This window comes from Artemia franciscana, chromosome 20 (assembly GCF_032884065.1).
Source record: "Artemia franciscana chromosome 20, ASM3288406v1, whole genome shotgun sequence".
NCBI classification, from domain to species: Eukaryota; Metazoa; Arthropoda; class Branchiopoda; order Anostraca; family Artemiidae; genus Artemia; species Artemia franciscana.
The window spans coordinates 6,510,193-6,528,750 of NC_088882.1; the positions used below are offsets into that span (position 1 = coordinate 6,510,193).

Below are 18,558 nucleotides of genomic sequence, written 5' to 3' on the forward strand. Positions count from 1 at the left end.
GAAAACGAGGACAATAACAGCCAATGCAAAAATTAAAAAATTATGCAAATATTTCTGTCAAGACCTTTACTTAACCGTCCTTATTGCAGAATAAAACCGATAAGAATATAAACAACAAACCTTAAAACAAAACACAAGATTAAAATAAAATGACCCTTTCTGAGTAACAGACCAAAAATTGTTGGCCAGAAGATTGCAAAATACGATCTTTGGTAGCCTGTGATCCTTCATCTCTAGAACATGTCTCAGTCATCTCAAATGTTCTCTCGTTATAGCCCTAAAAAGGGCTAACAGCGATGAATTATGACCAGGTATTTAAGTAACCAGATCTAATAAATTTAGCAAATGATTTACGTTAGTGAATTATTTTATGTTTATTTACTTGTGTAATTGATGCAATCTTGTATAATGCGTGGTGATTGTAAATGCCATGTTCCATATGGCCTGACTAGGGACACACGCAAATTCTGTACTTCAAAAGAAAAAGATAAAAATTTTAACCTGAGCCGGGCGAGATTGAAAAATTTCAAAGCGGGAAATTTGAAAACGCTTCTTTTAAAAATGTAAATGGCGATCCTTATAGTTTACAATTTGACTTTTAGATCAATGTTATGGCGCAATGCGTTTTTCATAAATAAAAAGGATTGTAAGAACAAGAAGTTTCATTTTTCAACAAAACTCCTCACGCACAACAGTCATAGCAAAAAATAAAGGTTTTTATATCACATTGGTTAAATCTACATGTTAAAGCAAAATCAGCAAAACTAGAAACACGGAATCGAATAGAATCATAGATTTATAAATTTAAATACTCTTGTATGAAACCGTTTGCTAAATCTGAGCGCGTCGGAAACAATCTTTGGTGGCAAAAACAACCGGGCACGTAGACATGACAGGGGTTGTGGTGATTTCTTCTTTGAAAAACGCATTGGCAATAGCAGTAATTTCTGCAATCTGGGTTTATACGAATAAAAGGGTAATGATGGTCTAGTCACAGATTTGGTTTCCTTGATGAAGTGCCAAAACTGTGTTTCTCTCAATATACTCCTAAAATCTCACTAAAGCTGCTCTGCACTGCTCTCCATTTTCTTTGGTTTCTCCCCTTAAAATATTTTTCAAGGATTATCAGTGACGAATGTCTTACATCCCTTTGTCGGCTTTACCAGCAAAAATGTCCGAAATACCTTCTTTTCTCCTTTGAGTGAGTCACTGTTACCAGTCAGCTTTTTCAGTTTAATGCAAGGTTTCTAATCCTTACAATCACGGTTTTTAAGTTAGGTTTTTAATCCATTTGTCGTAGTTATAATAATGTTTAGCCTAATTTAACCAAACCTAAATTAGCATAGCCAACCCAAACGCCGGGGGGGAGGGGTTAACGCCTAAAACCGGTAAAGAGTATGCGTAACTTATAAGAGTGGGAACTGGCACTAGTGTCGACAACAAAACTACGACATTTAGCGTTTGGCGACTCTTGAAATTTTTCCACCATAATAGCAAGAGTAATTAATTTAATTGTGCCATTGGTAAATAAGGGTCTAATCTCAGTACCAGACAGAAAAAAAAAAATAAAGCTAGAAAAAATGCCAAGTATCGCCAAACACTAGATGGTGCTGATAGTTTTTTATTCTTACTGTAATAACAACTCTTTACTGTAATAATTGCGAAATTATGTCACTCTGATACATTTTTGTTTATAATAGCGGTGTAACCGCAGTTTCAAAAATCTCCTTAGCCTCAAATGTATCAGAGTCGAATAATACGTACGTCACGCACCAGAGACTGCAAATACCTCATCGCTAAGAAGACATCGCTAATAATCAATTATTACTTATAAGTACTCACTTGCCTCAAAATTTGAACATGATCTTTTTTAAATGTGTGCCACAACACTAAAGTTGTCAGCTCCTCAATTTGTTAAAATGATGTATCACTTAAAGTTCCTCAATCTGGATGGCATTACCGTTGATAAGGCCCCCCTCATAGCTGCAGTTTAATCCCCCTGGAGGAGTAAATTTATGGTACTTTCTACGCCGCCGACCATGCGACAGGAGTCTTAAAATCAATTAAATCATGTCAAGCATCGCTTGAATAAATCTGTGTATGAAAAAACTAATCTCATATACTTTGATAAGAACCATCAATGACTTGAAATCAGCAAAAAAATTCTACTTGTCTTGATTCAAAAATTGATTTTCCTGCCACGAGCCAACTTTCTAATATATCCACTTTGAAAGCAGCAAAGGAAATCTTCAATTTCTTTGTGGAGTTGACCAGATAACGGTCATGCATCTAAAACACTTTTCAACTTGAAAAGAGAGCTTTTCGCTCGATAGAAAGGCTTTCGAGGTGAAAGCTTTCGAAAGAAAGCTTGTTGACGCATATATTCCTTCTGCCAAATAACTCCAATCCAACCGTAAAAGTGACTCAACCAAGACTTGGAAATCTACTGCCAAATTACAGACGAAACGTGTTGACTTTGGCTTAAAAAATGTCATTGCCCTTGACATATTGGCTTGTTTTGGCCAATAGCATTTCAAGACTCGAAAATCTGCATTAGACTTAAGTGTCTAAGATCTTAAGATCTATCATCATATCATAAGATAATATCATAAGATATTTATCATAAGACCGAAGATCTTCAGGACCCAGCTAGTCACAAATTACAAAAGAATCTCTTCCGTATTCGTCTACATGGCGTAAATGGAAACTGATTTTGGAGGAGCCCCAACTCACCTTATTTTTTTTTGGCTGGGGGGGGGGTAGCATTTTCTTCTCTGTAAATAAAAGATCCAAATATTACTTTGAACACTTTCTAGTTAAATAAATAATTTATGTTTTGGTTTTATTAAGATATGAGTTTTCTACCGTTTATGCTTTCGTTTTGTTTTTTCCTTTACTTTGATTTGCTTAATTATTTTTTTTCAGTGGTAGGCATGTTTTTGAATCGTATTTTGGTTTCCCACTATATTCAAAGGGCTTACATATCAGATAGACTATCCGATACAGCCTTACTGTATACTTATCTGCCTTAGGATGATAGACTATCACAAAAGTGAAATTAATCCTTTTGTATACCACTCTGAAAAAGTTATGCCAGGTTTCCCTCTCGTATAGACTAAATATCTTGACTTTACTCTAATTACATTTTGAAGTCTTTTATTACTTCGATTAACCTCTTACCTCTTTTACCTCTGACCTCTTTAATTACCTCGACAAAGCTGACACGAAGCTGAAATATTCGGACTTTTACAATTATTCGTGAAAAAGTTTTATTTGTTATTTTCCGCTTTCTTATTTGAAATGTTATTCCCATTTTCCATATTTTCATTTATTTTAGTGAAATCGGACCCACAATCATGTATCTTACCCATCAAAATGCACATACACGAAGACCTTCAGGAGCAGAACTCCGCCAATATAGCTTGATTTTTACGATAAATGCTATAATCATATATAGCTCTCATGTATTTTCTAAATTTTGATAGCCCCCCCCCCCCTAGGCAAACACAGAAAAACAAGAAAAAACACATAAAACCTACATAATACTCGAAATAATCGCTTTAATAGAGGAAACTCCGTCTATAAAAAATAGTACAAATGAGGAATAAGTTACAAAGAATCACAGCAAAACAAATAAACTATTACAAAGTATATTACACCCCAAATAGTACATACACCCCAAAAATATCCACAAAAAAACCCAAAGTTTTTAACAGCACAGGAACAAATATGGGTGTTTCCGTTAATATACTTCAGTAAATCTAAGAAAAAAGCGTAGAAATGACATTTTCATAACTTTATATTGAAGCATTTTTGTTGAAAAATAATTGGTGAACCTAGTTTTAGACAAGGAATTTGAAAGGTGATTGTTAAAATCGTGAAGGAATGAGAAAGGCTATATTCAAAGTATGATTTTGCTTCACAGAAAAAAAAATTGAAAAGTGACTCCCAGTAAATTATTGATTCAAACTGCAGTCGTATTTTGGAAAAAAGGAAACATAACAACATCAATTGATTCTGCGTAAAATGTTGCGAAAGAATAAAACAGCAATTTAGTTTAAGAACAAAATGACAATTAAATCATGAAATAATTAAAGAATCAAATAGCTTAAATAATGTAACTTCAATTCTTAGTTAGAACGAAAAGATTGTAACTTAGTGACCCAACCCAAAATCCCACAGAAGAAGCATATTTAAATAGGTACCAGCTTCAAAACAGACAGGAAGGGGGTCTAATCTTCCACCCCCCCCCATAATAATGCCGATGCATTTACGTTTCCTATAAAGACGTAAAAAGTGAAAAATACATGAACCCATTTGGTGAGAAATTTTATATTTATTATAATATTTTCTCAGTTCCTAAAAACGACCCTTTTTCAAGTTTACGATTGCAGTCATCACTAAAATAACACAGACCCACGAACTAATAGCAGCAATTGTGCATTTTGAACATTTTTATGCATTCTGTGCATTTTTATACACCACCAGCTCAAGGTTTTTAGATAATTATATTTCCCATGGGTTATATTGAAAAAAAAAATCCGAAATTAGTCAAGACAATACCCAAAGAAAAACTTAATTCTAAAATGGACTTATTTTAGTCAAATAAACCCCCAAAATAAACCTCATTTTAAACCCTAATAATGGCCATTCACAGCTTTCCCCTAAATCAGACCTCTGACGAAAAATGGTTATATGTAACTATGCCAATGCAAGCAGTAGCCCAAGCAATAACAAAAATAATCCAAAAATTCCCTCCAAACGGAGATCTGTATTTATTATCAACAATCTCCAAACGCAGCTTTCGTGAAAGAGTTCTCCTAGCAGAAAATACAAGAAAAGCGGGGATGAAATATTGAATCCCTGAACCTGCATAAGACCCAGTAATACCAATTAGTGTTTGCAGATTATGACTGCAAAAAGCGAGCATTAAAGGCGGCAAAAGGGCTAGCAAAGGAAAAAAATAAGTAACAAAGCCCTTGTTATAATGAATATCAGGTTTTTGCAAAAATAGCGACCTTAAATTATTTCTAAGCGTAATGGCAATAATAGGAAAACTTGCAGATAATGTAAACACTGGAAATAATGCCAGAAAATATCGAAAAACTTGATCGGCAACACTGGACGATCCAATATCACAACGACTAGGAATAAAATTCAACGTATACAAATCTTCAACAAACGGAAATGCAAATATCCCAGTTAAGGATAAAAGTAAATAAAAAAGCAAGATTAGCATATAGTCTATAGATAATAGAGAAAATATATGTTTTTTGTTTGAGATCGGAGTCACCAGAGAGGGTAGGCTATGGTGACACATGAAAGAGTAGACACAAACTCCAAATAAATTTGGGAGACCTTCCCAATTCACCATAGTGGGAGTGGGAGGTTTCTCTCCGGTTGGAGTATGAATTAATCGACGGATTGCCAAGACAATCATGCTGGCGAAAGCTATAATCAAAATAACAAAAATTAAAATAATACGCGATCCAGGAAAAAACTAAATGCAGAACAATGACTAAAGGCTATTACACTGTTAAGAAAAGAAACAATAACCAACTGTTTACTACGATTGAATTAATTGATTATAATAACCAAAAGCATGAAGCACAGTAAAATAATTAAATAGTAATTTATTCTTTCTACGCGTAATCTTATCTTGTTAAACGGACAATAACTACATATATGTAAATTTATCGATTTATCTGAAAAATTTCCTCGAATACAGAATAAAAATTTTTTCTGATAATTTTCACAATATGGCTTTTCGGTTGAAACAATCAAGATAGACCATAATTTAAAGAAAACTCTTTTAGGACCTTATTTTTGGAAGAATCTATTTGCTTTAATTTTTGGAACCAATAAATTCTTTTATAAATATAATCTTATCACCAGGCCAGGATTTACTAATATGCCCACAATACCCGAGCCTAAGGGTGCACAATGTCGGGGGGGGGAATAAATTATTCCTGAGTGATTTTTTCCTAACAAAAACTGAACTGATGTGATTTAGCACCAAAGTTCGCCACCGTGCTGCCTTCGCCACCGTGCTGCCTTCGTGCAGCACGAACCGTGCAGCACTTCGCCACCGTGCTGCCTATTCACATAAAAGGGATTTAAAAACAACACACGAATTTAGTGGCCACTTATAAACTATCAGATGTCTCCCAAGAATGGCAATTGACAATTTTGGTACCACCTCCCTCTTTCATTACTATTGGTTCATCAGTTATGTTCCCTTCACATCTTCAGCTACACCTGAATTTCGGGGATTTCCCCAAAAATTTCGCTAAAGGAAGCAGCAAATACGCTTGGGCCTAAAAGTGTCAAAGCTTTAAATCCGTCCGTGCTTATTACATATCACATAAATCAGATTGTTTCCAAACTGAACAATACTGCGACAGAATGCTAGGCCCAAAGGTCCGGTCAGCTTGGCTCAGCTTTAATTCCTGCCAAGATTAAATTATCCAGGAGTCCAAAAACTATTTTGACAGAATGCTGTGTTGTAAACAATTTTTCATAAGGATGTCACAAATGCTTGGAATAATTATAATAAATTTTTACTGAAGATCAGTATCTATGCCAATTATTTTAAATATTATTTAATTTGATTTAATTATTATTATTATTATTTAATATTATTTAATTTGATTATATAAAGATATAGATATAGAAAATTTTACTGAATGGCTACAATTTTACTGAATGAAATATATAGACAATTTTACTGAAGATCAGTATCTGTGCCAAATATTTTAAATATTATTTAATTTGGTTTAACTATTATTATTATTATTTTTTTATATTATTTAATTTGATTATATAAAGATATAGATATAGAAAATCTGTGCCAAATATTTTAAATATTATTTAATTTATTTAATTATTATTATTATTATTATTATTATTTAATTTGATTATATAAAGATATAGATATAGAAAATTTTACTGAATGGCTACAATTTTACTGAATGAAAGATATAGAAAATTTTACTAAAGATCAGTATCTGTGCCAAATATTTTAAATATTATTATTTATTATTATTTAATTTGATTGTCAAATATTATTTAATTTGTTGTTTCAAACATTTTCTTTTGGTTGTTTCAAAATTATGATTTCTACGGCAGTGTCACATTTTTGTCAGTCACCGCGCTAAACTGTGGACCTAAATAAGCTCAATTAGTTGTTCTAATTTGAGAAATATTATTTAATTTGATTGTCGATAGAACAGAATAATTTGTCGATATGGATATGCAAAAAGGCTTGCAAAATAAAATAAAGCAGAATTTAAGTGGTTTCGCGAAAGAAATTAAAAAAGTGTGTTTTCTTTTCATCGAGCGAAGCTCGGTTCCCTGGTACTTATACTAATCAAAACCATAAACACGACAAAATAATAAAATAAGGAATAATTAATTATTTCTAAGGGCATTAGCAATAATGGGATAAAATCATAGAACATAACTAACATACTAATATTCAACAACTTCATATACCACATACTTCTGATAATTTCATTTATTCTGATACCTTTATCTGTGTCAGGGGTATCGATTAATTTTTTTTAAAGGACAGAATATTCTTATTTTAAAGGGTAGAATATTCTTTGAAAATAGATTTGTAGCCCATAATTTAATTAGATATTTATAGCATCGATTTAAATCTAAAACATTAAAAATCAAATGACGATGATATTTAGTAACGATAAATTAGACCAGATGAAATTTAGTAACGATAAATTAGACCAGATGATATAAATTGCAGTCACTATTTATGTCACTTGGTAAATACCAAGTTCCATAAAAACTGGTCATTACAACATCCTAATACTTGCAATCTTTTCAAAGTACCAAGAAAATGGCCGTATCCGGAGGGGGGGGGTTACACAGTTTGATCTCCCTCCCCCCAAAATTCTTGTCCGACACATCGAAATTTACGAAAATGCATGGTAAGAAATTGTTGTTGCGCTTCGTAAAACGTATTTCTCTCCCCCCTCCCGGAACGAAAACAACCCTCCACCACTCCCAACAAAGTCTCGGATACGGTCCCGAACAAGGAAACGATAATAGAGCATTTTTTATCCCTTATAGCAATCTAAGGTTTATTCATGTCTGATAATGAAAAAAATGGCTAAGATTTTTCTTTTGGTTGTTGCAAAATTATGATTTCTACGGCAGTATCACACTTTCGTCAGTCACCGCGCTAAACTGTGGACATAAATTATCAAAATTAATTGTTCGATTTTGACAACGCCGTCCATAGAAATTCAAACACAAGCAACCTGTTGATTCCCACAGACAACTAAACCTTCAAAGGAAACTGCAACTTTTTAACCTGTTTGGTACCATACATTTTTAGCTAATTTTTTGCCGATTTTTCACCCGAGTATTTGGCACCTATTACCACCAGAAACAGCATAACTTCATGTGCAGCTCTTTATTAGTAAACATTGAATTTCTGATTTGTTCCTATTTTTAAAGATACATAGAAAAAAAGTTCCGGTACCGGGATTTGAAGGGAAGGTCTCTTTTTAGTACACACTGAATTTCCTAATTGTTCCTATTTTTAAAGATATATAGAAAAAAAAAGTTCCGGCGCGAATGGTCTTTATTTTTTGGAATGGTCTCATTCGAAGGAATGGTGTTTATTTTTCGTAAAAATTTGAATTTCCGGTTTGTTCCTAATTTTTATAGATATATAGAAAAAAAGTTCCGGTAACGGAATTCAAATGAAATGTCTTTTTCAGTTAACATTGAATTTCCGAAATATTTAAAATAAATTTTTGAGATACTATTTTTAAGATACATATGGCTATGTGAGTTTTCCTTTAACTAGTCTAAATAATTACACTCATTTTCATTGTACATAGTACTTTAAGCTTCCATGGGTCATCTGCAATATATTTATAATATCTTTTCAACAGCTAAGCGACATTATTTAATAAAATAATCATTAAAATAATTAGAAATAGATAAACAATTTTTAGCAGAACGCTGAGTAACAGAATACTGTTACAATTCCATAGCCTTATAGCTTTATATACTCTATCTATCTATTTATATATTTTATTTATACTGCACATATACTCTATATTTTATTATTCTGACATATGCTATTATACCTCCATAGCCTTATAGCTTTACATACTCTATCTATAATCCATATATACTCTATATTTTGTTATTCCGACATATGCTATTATACCTCCGTAACCTTAACAACATATACATTTCAATAGCCTTATCAGACATTTACTAGGATGAATAAATCATGTTTTATGATGCTGACATAGTTTCATTGGCAGAATGTAGCAATGCTGAGACTAACGCTGAATGATAACATAGTTGCATCGTGACATAATTGCAATGTTAAAACACTACCAAATCTTTATAATCATGTCGCATGCAAATGTCATTTTGGCCCCTCCTTTGACAATTTCATGCTGAATTTTTTAAGCCAAAAAGAAGCTCTAACACTTCTCTAATATTTATGGGCGAGTCTTGCAAAGAATAATAGACCCTACAAGTTAGCTACCGACCTCGTAAGGTTTGGCAGAATTAAGTAATTTTATGAAGCTGGCATATTTCCAACCTTAAAATACTATCATACCTTTAAACCATATCGCATGTAACACTTCGTTTTGTCACCTCCTTTTGAGTGAATAATGCAAATGAGTCACTCAAAAGAAGGAGACAATAAGGAGCGACTCGTGCAAAAGGAGGGCAGATAAGGAGTGACTCAACCAAAAGGAGGGGATAAAGGGAGTGACTCATGCGAATGAGCCACTCGACTTTATGAGTGATTCATACAAAGAACAGTAAGCCCTATCAATTAGTAACCAACCATACAAGGTTTGATAGATATTTGATAAAAAGCATGAGGTTTCACACTGTTGTCACATGTGCCAAAACCCTTTTCAGCCTCCATGAACAAATTGCAAATTATTTTTGATAAATTGAACATTTTTTTTCGACCCAAAAAGGAGACTTAAAACATCTCTAACGGTTTTAAGCGACTCTTACGAAGAATTATATACAAAATTAATTACCTGACCACCTCATGAGAAGCGTCATAACTTGTAGATATTTGGTTTTCTGCACATTGAAAAAAACAAATGGACCAAGAAGACCAACAAAAACTCCCTGAAAATATTTAGCAAAAATAAAATTTTGAGGCAAAAATGACAAAGAGTCTACCTAGAAAACATGGAGGTAGATTTGGTGGGGGGAGGGGTCAGAATACTGAAGAACACTTAAGGTCACGAACAAAAACAATACCCTTCTGATTTAGTCGCATTTATAGTCATTCATGAAAAACTCTAAAGGGCCATTTACACGAAGTCACGCCGAAATTCGAACCAAATATCTCAGGAGCGAAACTTAAATTTAAAAGAAAACAAAAGTCAAAATTTTCAGATGTTCAGATCAAAGCAGAAAAGGCCGTAACTCTATTCTTTTGTTTTCTATTTTTGTTATTTGTTATTCTTTTTTCTATTCTATTCTTTTTCTTACTCTATTATTCTTTAGAATATTTCAGTCAATTGCCTGAACATCAAACAATCCGTTTAAATCATCAACTTTGCACATATTTGCAAAACTCTTCTTTCTAAAATTTGTTTCTTTGAATTTGACATGGCCCAATAGCACTAATATTAAAATTCGATTTAAATATAAATACAAGAATAAATGCCCAATTAAATCAAGAAATGGAAAAACAGCCATTTTAAATAATTTATAGGTAAAATGTATTCCATTGGATTTGATTTTTCCCTGTTTTTAAATAGCTGTAACAAAAATAAGCATTTGATTTCAAGTATACTAGAGTGTTTGTTAAGTCGGGCGATCAAACGAGGAACGGGTAACCACCAATTTCAAATTATTTATTTACCAAATTCAATATTTGTACTAATATTAAAGCGTGGTTAATCTTTTAAACTGTTTGGCAAAATGACTGATCAAAACAAAGGTAAAATATTTTTTTTATTACATACTAATAAAATTTATATCTTTGAATATTATACAACCCATTTTGTCAAATAATACCAATATTAAATCTGTTTAAAACACTGTATCTATGCCATTTGGCAAAATGGCCGGCCAAGTCTATTAAAACATGGTCCATAAAAGGTCCTTAAAATATTAGTCGAGGGGGTATTCAAGTTCCTTTTAAATTAGTAATTACATGAACAGAGTGTATTTTGTTCTTTAACTATTTTCATAATTATTCTTTGAATTGGTGTTTTAATCAATTGGCTGAAGACAAATCCCTGATCGCCCTGACAAAAATAATTGCCATATCCCATAACACTGTTTGATATAGCACAGATAAAGCTATGCGATAAAGCAATATAGTTGATTAATGATAAAGCAAATGGTTGATAAAGCTGTGCGATAAAGCAAATGGTTGATTAGCAATAAAGCAAATGGTTGATAAAGCTGTACGATAAAGCAAATGGTTGACAAAGCTGTGCGATAAAGCAAATGGTTGATAAATTTGTGCGATAAAGCCAATGGTGAATTAACGATAAAGCAAATGGTTGATAAAGCTGTGCGATAAAGCAAATGGTTGATAAAGTTGTGCAATAAAGCAAATGGTTGATAAAGCTGTGCGATAAAACAAATGGTAGATTCAGGGCTAAATATTAGCCCTTAAAAATGCTCGTAATGAATGCGAGGGGTAACATTGAAGCTTTTCCTGAATTTTTACAAATTTCCCATAATTTTCGGTCATCCATTGTCTTGGAGCAATATTTATACCAAATAATTATTATTAATGATAATTGAGCAACAATAAACGTAATTTTAGCTTATTCGTGAGATTCTACAGACGTCCAATTTGTGTCTGTGTTCCAGAACTTAATCATAATTAATTCTGATATTACATTCAGCATAAAATGGCAGACAAGAATACATTCAGCCCTTCGAATACTTAGATACATAAAAAGGGGCTAGCATCACAGCCCCTTCTGAATTTATAGCAATGCAAATTTCCCATATTTTTGGTCATCCATTGTCTTGGAGCAATATTAATACCAAATAATTATTATTAATAATAATTAAGCAACAATAAACGTAAGTTTAGCATATTAGTGAGATTCTACAGACGTCCAATTGCGGGAAATTTGTACCAGTGTTCCAAAACTTAATCATAATTAATTCTGTCATTACATTGAGCATAAAATGGCAGATAACAATAAATTTAGCCCTTAAAATACTTGAGATGCATAAAAAGAGGCAAGCATCACAGCCCATTTTGACTTAATAGTAATACAAATTTCTTCTGTCATCTATTGTTTTGGATCGAAAACAATAGCAAATAATAATCATTAGTGATCGTTGAATTCTAGAACATACCCTATGTCTGGTGAAGTCACATTAAAGACAATCTTACTCGTAATTTAGCTCACTAGCCAGATTCCATAAATGTTAAATATTGTGAAATTTGCAGCTGCGTTCCAGGACTCAATTATTATTAATTATGTTATTATTCTCAGCACAAAATGGCAGATAACAAGAAATTTAGCCCTTAAAATACTTGAGATGCATAAAAAGGGGCTAGCATCATAGCCATTTTCAGCACAAAATGGGAAATAACAATAAATGTAGCCCCTATAATAGTTGGAATACATAAAGGGGATTGAGATTGCAGCTCGTTCTACATTTATAGTAACATAAATGTATGCTATATGTAATAAGTAATATGTAAATAAGGGGCTAAAATTGTCCCCCGTTCTGCATTATAGTATGTTAAGTTCCTACATTTTTTGTCTTCCATCGTCTTGGAACAAAAATAATAATAGATGATAAAAACTAATTTTGCGATTTTATTAATTATGATTAAGTTCCGGAATATACCCTATGTCTTGTGAAGTCACATAGAAAACCAATTCCCTATAATTCTCTCTCGCCCATTGTCTTTTAGGAAAAAGAATAGCAAAGGATAATTAATGATAATTTATTGCTTTCATCTGTAAGAACCTTAGTCCCTTTTCTACCTTCTTAACGAGATCATTATTTACTATTAGTCGCTGGATAATATTCATTTTTTTTTCATTTATTTATTCGTTTCTTTTCATTTTTACTACTTTCATTATTTACTATTATTATAATAGTGAGTAGTTTTATGCTTTTTCGGCTGTTTTTTAGGGCTTTTAATGTTTTCAATTTTTTAAATTCTGACTTTATCGGTTGTTATATTATTTTTTCCACATTGCAAGGTTGTTTCTTTATTCTTTCAATGTTTTTTGTTCTCCATGTTTTTTTTGTCTTTTTATTTTTATCTGGCTTCTATCGTTCGCCTTTTTCACTCAGAAAACGTCAACATGTTTCTTTGAGACTTTCTATTATGGCGCTGAAGAAGAGAAGCGGTTGTCCTCCCAAACCATCCGTTTTGTTTCATCCAGTAGCTTCTTTAACCTTGTAAAAGCCAATTCTGCTTGTTTTTCTCTTTTGCTTTTTATTCTTTGTCACGGCAGGCAAATACGAAATTACGGTTACGGTTTACGAAATTATCTGGATGATTTTGAGTTTGAATTATAAAAGCAGTTTAGCTTACCTGTGAGGTTCTATAAACATCATATCTAATGAAGCTAGTATGCTTGAAGCATCATCATTAGCAAATGCGTCATTATCACAGAAATCATTACCAAAATTAACTTACTTTTTAACGCAATTTAACTAGCCAATACATGGTATGTTGAAGAATAGGTAAAATCTTGTGAAGTAAGTATGTCTGAAGCATAGGGTATCATCTGACAGTTACATTGCAGGACCCAATCATCATATGTCAAACACAAATGTGCCATTATCACAGAAATTGTTAGGAAAATTAACTTACTATTTAACGCAATTTAACTTACCAGTGTATGGTATGGTGAAGAATAGGTCAAATCTTATGAAGCTAGTATGTTTGAAACATAGGTTATCATCAGACATAGTTACATTGCAGGACCATGTGTCATTTTCATAGAAATTGTTACCAAAATTAACTTACTATTTAACGCAATTTAACTTACCAGTGTATGGTATAGTGAAGAATAGATCAAATCTTATGAAGCTAGTATGTTTGAAGCATAGGTCATCATCAGACATAGTTACATTGCAGGACCCAATCGTTATATGTCAAACACAAATGTGCCATTATCACAGAAATTGTTAGAAAAATTAACTTACTATTTAACGCAATTTAACTTACCAGTGTATGGTATGGTGAAGAATAGGTCAAATCTTATGAAGCTAGTATGTTTGAAACATAGGTCATCATCAGACATAGTTACATTGCAGGACCCAATCGTTATATGTCAAACACAAATGTGCCATTATCACAGAAATTGTTAGGAAAATTAACTTACTATTTAACGCAATTTAACTTACCAGTGTATGGTATGGTGAAGAATAGGTCAAATCTTATGAAGCTAGTATGTTTGAAACATAGGTTATCATCAGACATAGTTACATTGCAGGACCATGTGTCATTTTCATAGAAATTGTTACCAAAATTAACTTACTATTTAACGCAATTTAACTTACCAGTGTATGGTATAGTGAAGAATAGATCAAATCTTATGAAGCTAGTATGTTTGAAGCATAGGTCATCATCAGACATAGTTACATTGCAGGACCCAATCGTTATATGTCAAACACAAATGTGTACCATTTGTGTTTGACTTACCATTTGTATTTGTGTAACTTACCAGTGTATGGTATGGTGAAGAATAGGTCATATCTTACGAAGCTAGTATGTTTGAAGCATAGGTCATCATCAGACATGTAACTTGCCGTTTTCATCTTCAACGGACGTACTAGTAGGCTTATATGGTTTATCCCTTTTTCTTTTTAGGAGCTGATACATCTTCCCGGTGTCGCATCTGGAGACAGTAGCTTCCATGTCTTCAGCGATTATCTCCCAGTACTGGTTCTTATCATTCTTAGCCGACTAGTGGCATTCTCTTCTCAGACGCTAGAACAACTCTGATTTTCTGTCTGATATCTCTTGCTTGTGCTCAGGCAGATGAACTGTGCACATTGACATCCATTGCATTTGGACGTTTCGTGGAAATACATTCAACCATACAGGTCTCCACTCCCTGGTGGCACCACCTGCGGTTTGGCCTAGCAAGAATTGGGATAGGCCATTCCGGTCGTTTCCACCTGACTACCACGATGAGGAGATCTCAGTAGGATTTCTCCTATGTTTAACTAAGGACTGAAGACTAGACAAACCCGATGGGGGAATCACGCCTTCCGAACCATCAGGTCCATCCGGTCTTTTCAAAAAATATCGTGATAAAGAGATATCGTGAAGAATAGGTCAAATCTTATGAAGCTAGTATGTTTGAAGCATAGGTCATCATCAGACATAGTTACATTGCAGGACCCAATCGTCATAAGTCAAACACAAATGTGTCGTTATCAAAAAAATTGTTACCAAAATTAATTTACTTTTTAACGCAATTTAACTTACCAGTGAGATTCTATAGACGTCGAACCTTGTTAAGCTAGTATGGTTGAAGCATAGTTCATCATCGGACATGGTTGCATTACAAGATCCATTTGTCATATGTGTGCTGTCACAGAAAAAGTTACTATAAGCTAGAGTATATCTTAATCACATAAAATTTAAATCTATAAAAGAAATTCATCTAGTGGTAGTATCTAGATATCAAAATCTGGTTCAGAGCAGTTTTATTTAATAATTTAATGAGCAATACTATACAGAATCTTAGAATTGATTTTGTGGCTGATCTAAGAAAGGTGCACCCTGTGAAACTTTAAATTTAACGTTATAAAACAGGGTAGGAAGGTGGCCAGAAAAGTTTTATATGAAGAAAGAATTTCTCAAAATGAGAGTCAAGACTTAAGCTCCAAATCGGGCGAAGAGAGGGGGAGTACAAAAAGCAGCATTGGTAAAAGACAGTACGAAGCTATAATGAGTAATTACAAGTAGTAGTACTAGTATGTCATAGTGAAGTTGTCTACCTCAACCAGGAAATTTTGTACATAATCCGTGACATAAAAACGTGGGGGGGATCTCACCCCTCTTTCCGAAATACTAGCCCTTTGTGAATTTCTGGGTAATTCTATTTTAAACTATCTTTTTTTTATTATTATCAACCTTCACCCCCCAAATAAAATCTTGCATGTAACTATGTATTTAGAATTAGTTTCCTATCTTAACTTGGACAAAAAATTAAAACATTTGTTATTACTTCAAGAAATAATAATTGCTTCTTATAGAACTTATTACGCTAAAATTCGAAAACACATTCGGAATTTTTCAATTAGCTTCATTTTTGCAGAACTAGCTCCAAAAAAAGCAATATTAGCTTCAATTAGCTCCAAAAAAATATTTTTTTGAAAAAATTTAGATTTTTCGAATTGATTATAGTAATGAATATTTATCTAGTAGAAAGGTTTTTCAGCAAAGTACCATATGCTGGATTCCAAAATGTAGTCGTATGTTTTAAGAATTCAAGGTTCTTTGCAAAATTGTTTGAATTCCATTTCGACTGAAATATCAAAAATTCATAGCATGGATATCATGGGTAAGAGAAGATAATCTAATTAAATTTTCCAACTCAGTATACAAAACTCCACAAGAAATTATTTCTAATTTATTTCATTTTGTTTTTATCCAAAACATCCAAATTTCACAACATAGAGCGAATTTTTATCATGATCTCTCAATCTCTCAACAGGGAGGTGGGAGAGATGGATGAACGTCAGCAAGGGACACTCCCTCTCCCCGGAAAAAGAAGGCATTAGAAAAAGAATTAAAACGGGAAAGTCAAATTTAAATCTCGGTAAAAAAACAAACAAGTTCATTGTAGCCCTTCGCAGTCCTCTCCCATTTCTGGCAAATTACCCAAGCGTTCCTCATAGATAGAACCACTGATTTTCAGCCCTAACACTATCATTGTAGTACAGTCAATCAGAAAAAACTTTCAATTATAAAAGACATCCTTCCTATTGAAAGTGATTCACTTTAAGAAACTTAGGAAGGAATTAAGATACATCTTTAAGGACTTAGGCATCAGAGCTTCGGGAGAATTTGCCCCCCCCCTTTCCGCTTCTCTTAATTCAATGCCTGTTACCCTGTCTAAGAAACGACACAAACTAACACTGAAGAAGGCAATTTTTAGTACTTTTGTTAAGGATTGTAGATATTTTTAAGTTTGTAAGTCGAGGGTCCCGGGGAGAATTTTTCATCTGGATGTCCTTGGTAGATTAAGAGACAAACAGAAAACTGTAACCAATCATAAAGGTCATTGATAACTACAGGACCTATGAGATTTGAAATGAAGACACACGCAGCTAGACACACTCCCCCTCTACCCACTTCTATTTAAAGCTTCATTATTTACACGTACCATGAAGGTTTAATTTCTTTTAAATCCTTCCTAATGACCCCTTCTCACTCTATTCAGGGACGACGTGCTTTTCGTTTGGCCCTAGATGGATGACCAACAAGGACGATCTTTGGCAATCTGCATTTTCGTATATAAAACAGGGCTTAGCTATCTTAATCTGTCTTGCTAAATAGCCATGGAAAACCAGGATTGAACAACATATTTCGTAGAGGTTATTGCTTGATATACGGTTAGTCAAAATGAGTCTAAAAAACAATCATTGGAAAATTCTTCCGGAACACGCTTAATAAATTTTTCTCATCCTTTTGAAGCACCCATCTTTTAGAACCATATTACCGTAGCTTTATTACCGTAGCTTTATCACCTAGTAGTGATAAAGTGATAAAGATACCACTTAGTAGTAGCTTTATCACTTGTAGCTTTATCATATTACCGTAGCTTTTACACTCTTATTACCGTAGCTTTCAATGTTCCGATCTTAGTTTGCGAACTTGTCTTACTACCCTTCTAGAATTTTTCAACTCTTAAAAAAACACTACGCCTTGGTTATTCTACTTTTTACATCTCCACGGCATTAACAACCCTTGGTAATAATACTACCCAGACAAGTAAATCCACTTCACCAATTTTTTCGTTACCCAAAATCATCTTTTCCCCCTCTTTTATTCCTAGTTTAAGCGACATAAGTTTCCTAACAATAATTTTCAAACCCTTCTTGCACAATGAACTCTCAAAATCTCCAGTCTGTTATAATAGAATTCGCCTTTTTCCTTAAGACAAATTAATAAAAATAATCCACATAAACTGGGATAGGACACAAACCTGCTCAACTCCTGATTACACACCAAACCAACAACTAAACTCACTTCCTACCTTAACCCATATTCTTGTATATCACAATGATTATCACAATGAAAAGTAGCTGGTACAAAACTGACACAGTCCACAAAAATTCGGTTCCTTAACTTAGGATTTTTGAACATATCTTCGTTTTTTGAATATATTTCAAATTTTTAAATCATAAACTTAGGAATTTTGAACATGATTCTGAAATTTCAGGTAGTAATTTTTATAGCGGACAGCAGCAGTGTTGAAAATTTGAAGGTAATTCTCCCCCTTCTTTTAGGATATAAGAGAAAAACTGATACAAAGTAAAGATAACGAAACTCACTAAAAAATAGCGGACAGCAGC

At 33.1% G+C, this 18,558-nt stretch overlaps 1 protein-coding gene across 1 annotated transcript in view; it reads right to left on the reverse strand.

The window, feature by feature from the left end:
• Nucleotides 1-3,540: 3,540 nt before the first annotated feature.
• The window catches only part of LOC136040372 (transmembrane protein 104-like), a 44,261-nt gene continuing 29,243 nt past the window's right edge, over nucleotides 3,541-18,558 (reverse strand). Inside the window, exons 6-8 of the mRNA XM_065724632.1 lie at nucleotides 15,461-15,563; nucleotides 10,047-10,140; nucleotides 3,541-5,451 (exon numbers count right to left, since the gene is read on the reverse strand). Of these exons, the coding sequence (XP_065580704.1) occupies nucleotides 4,670-5,451; nucleotides 10,047-10,140; nucleotides 15,461-15,563 (979 nt within the window). The 3' untranslated portion in view covers nucleotides 3,541-4,669. The remainder of the gene's footprint in view (nucleotides 5,452-10,046; nucleotides 10,141-15,460; nucleotides 15,564-18,558) is intronic.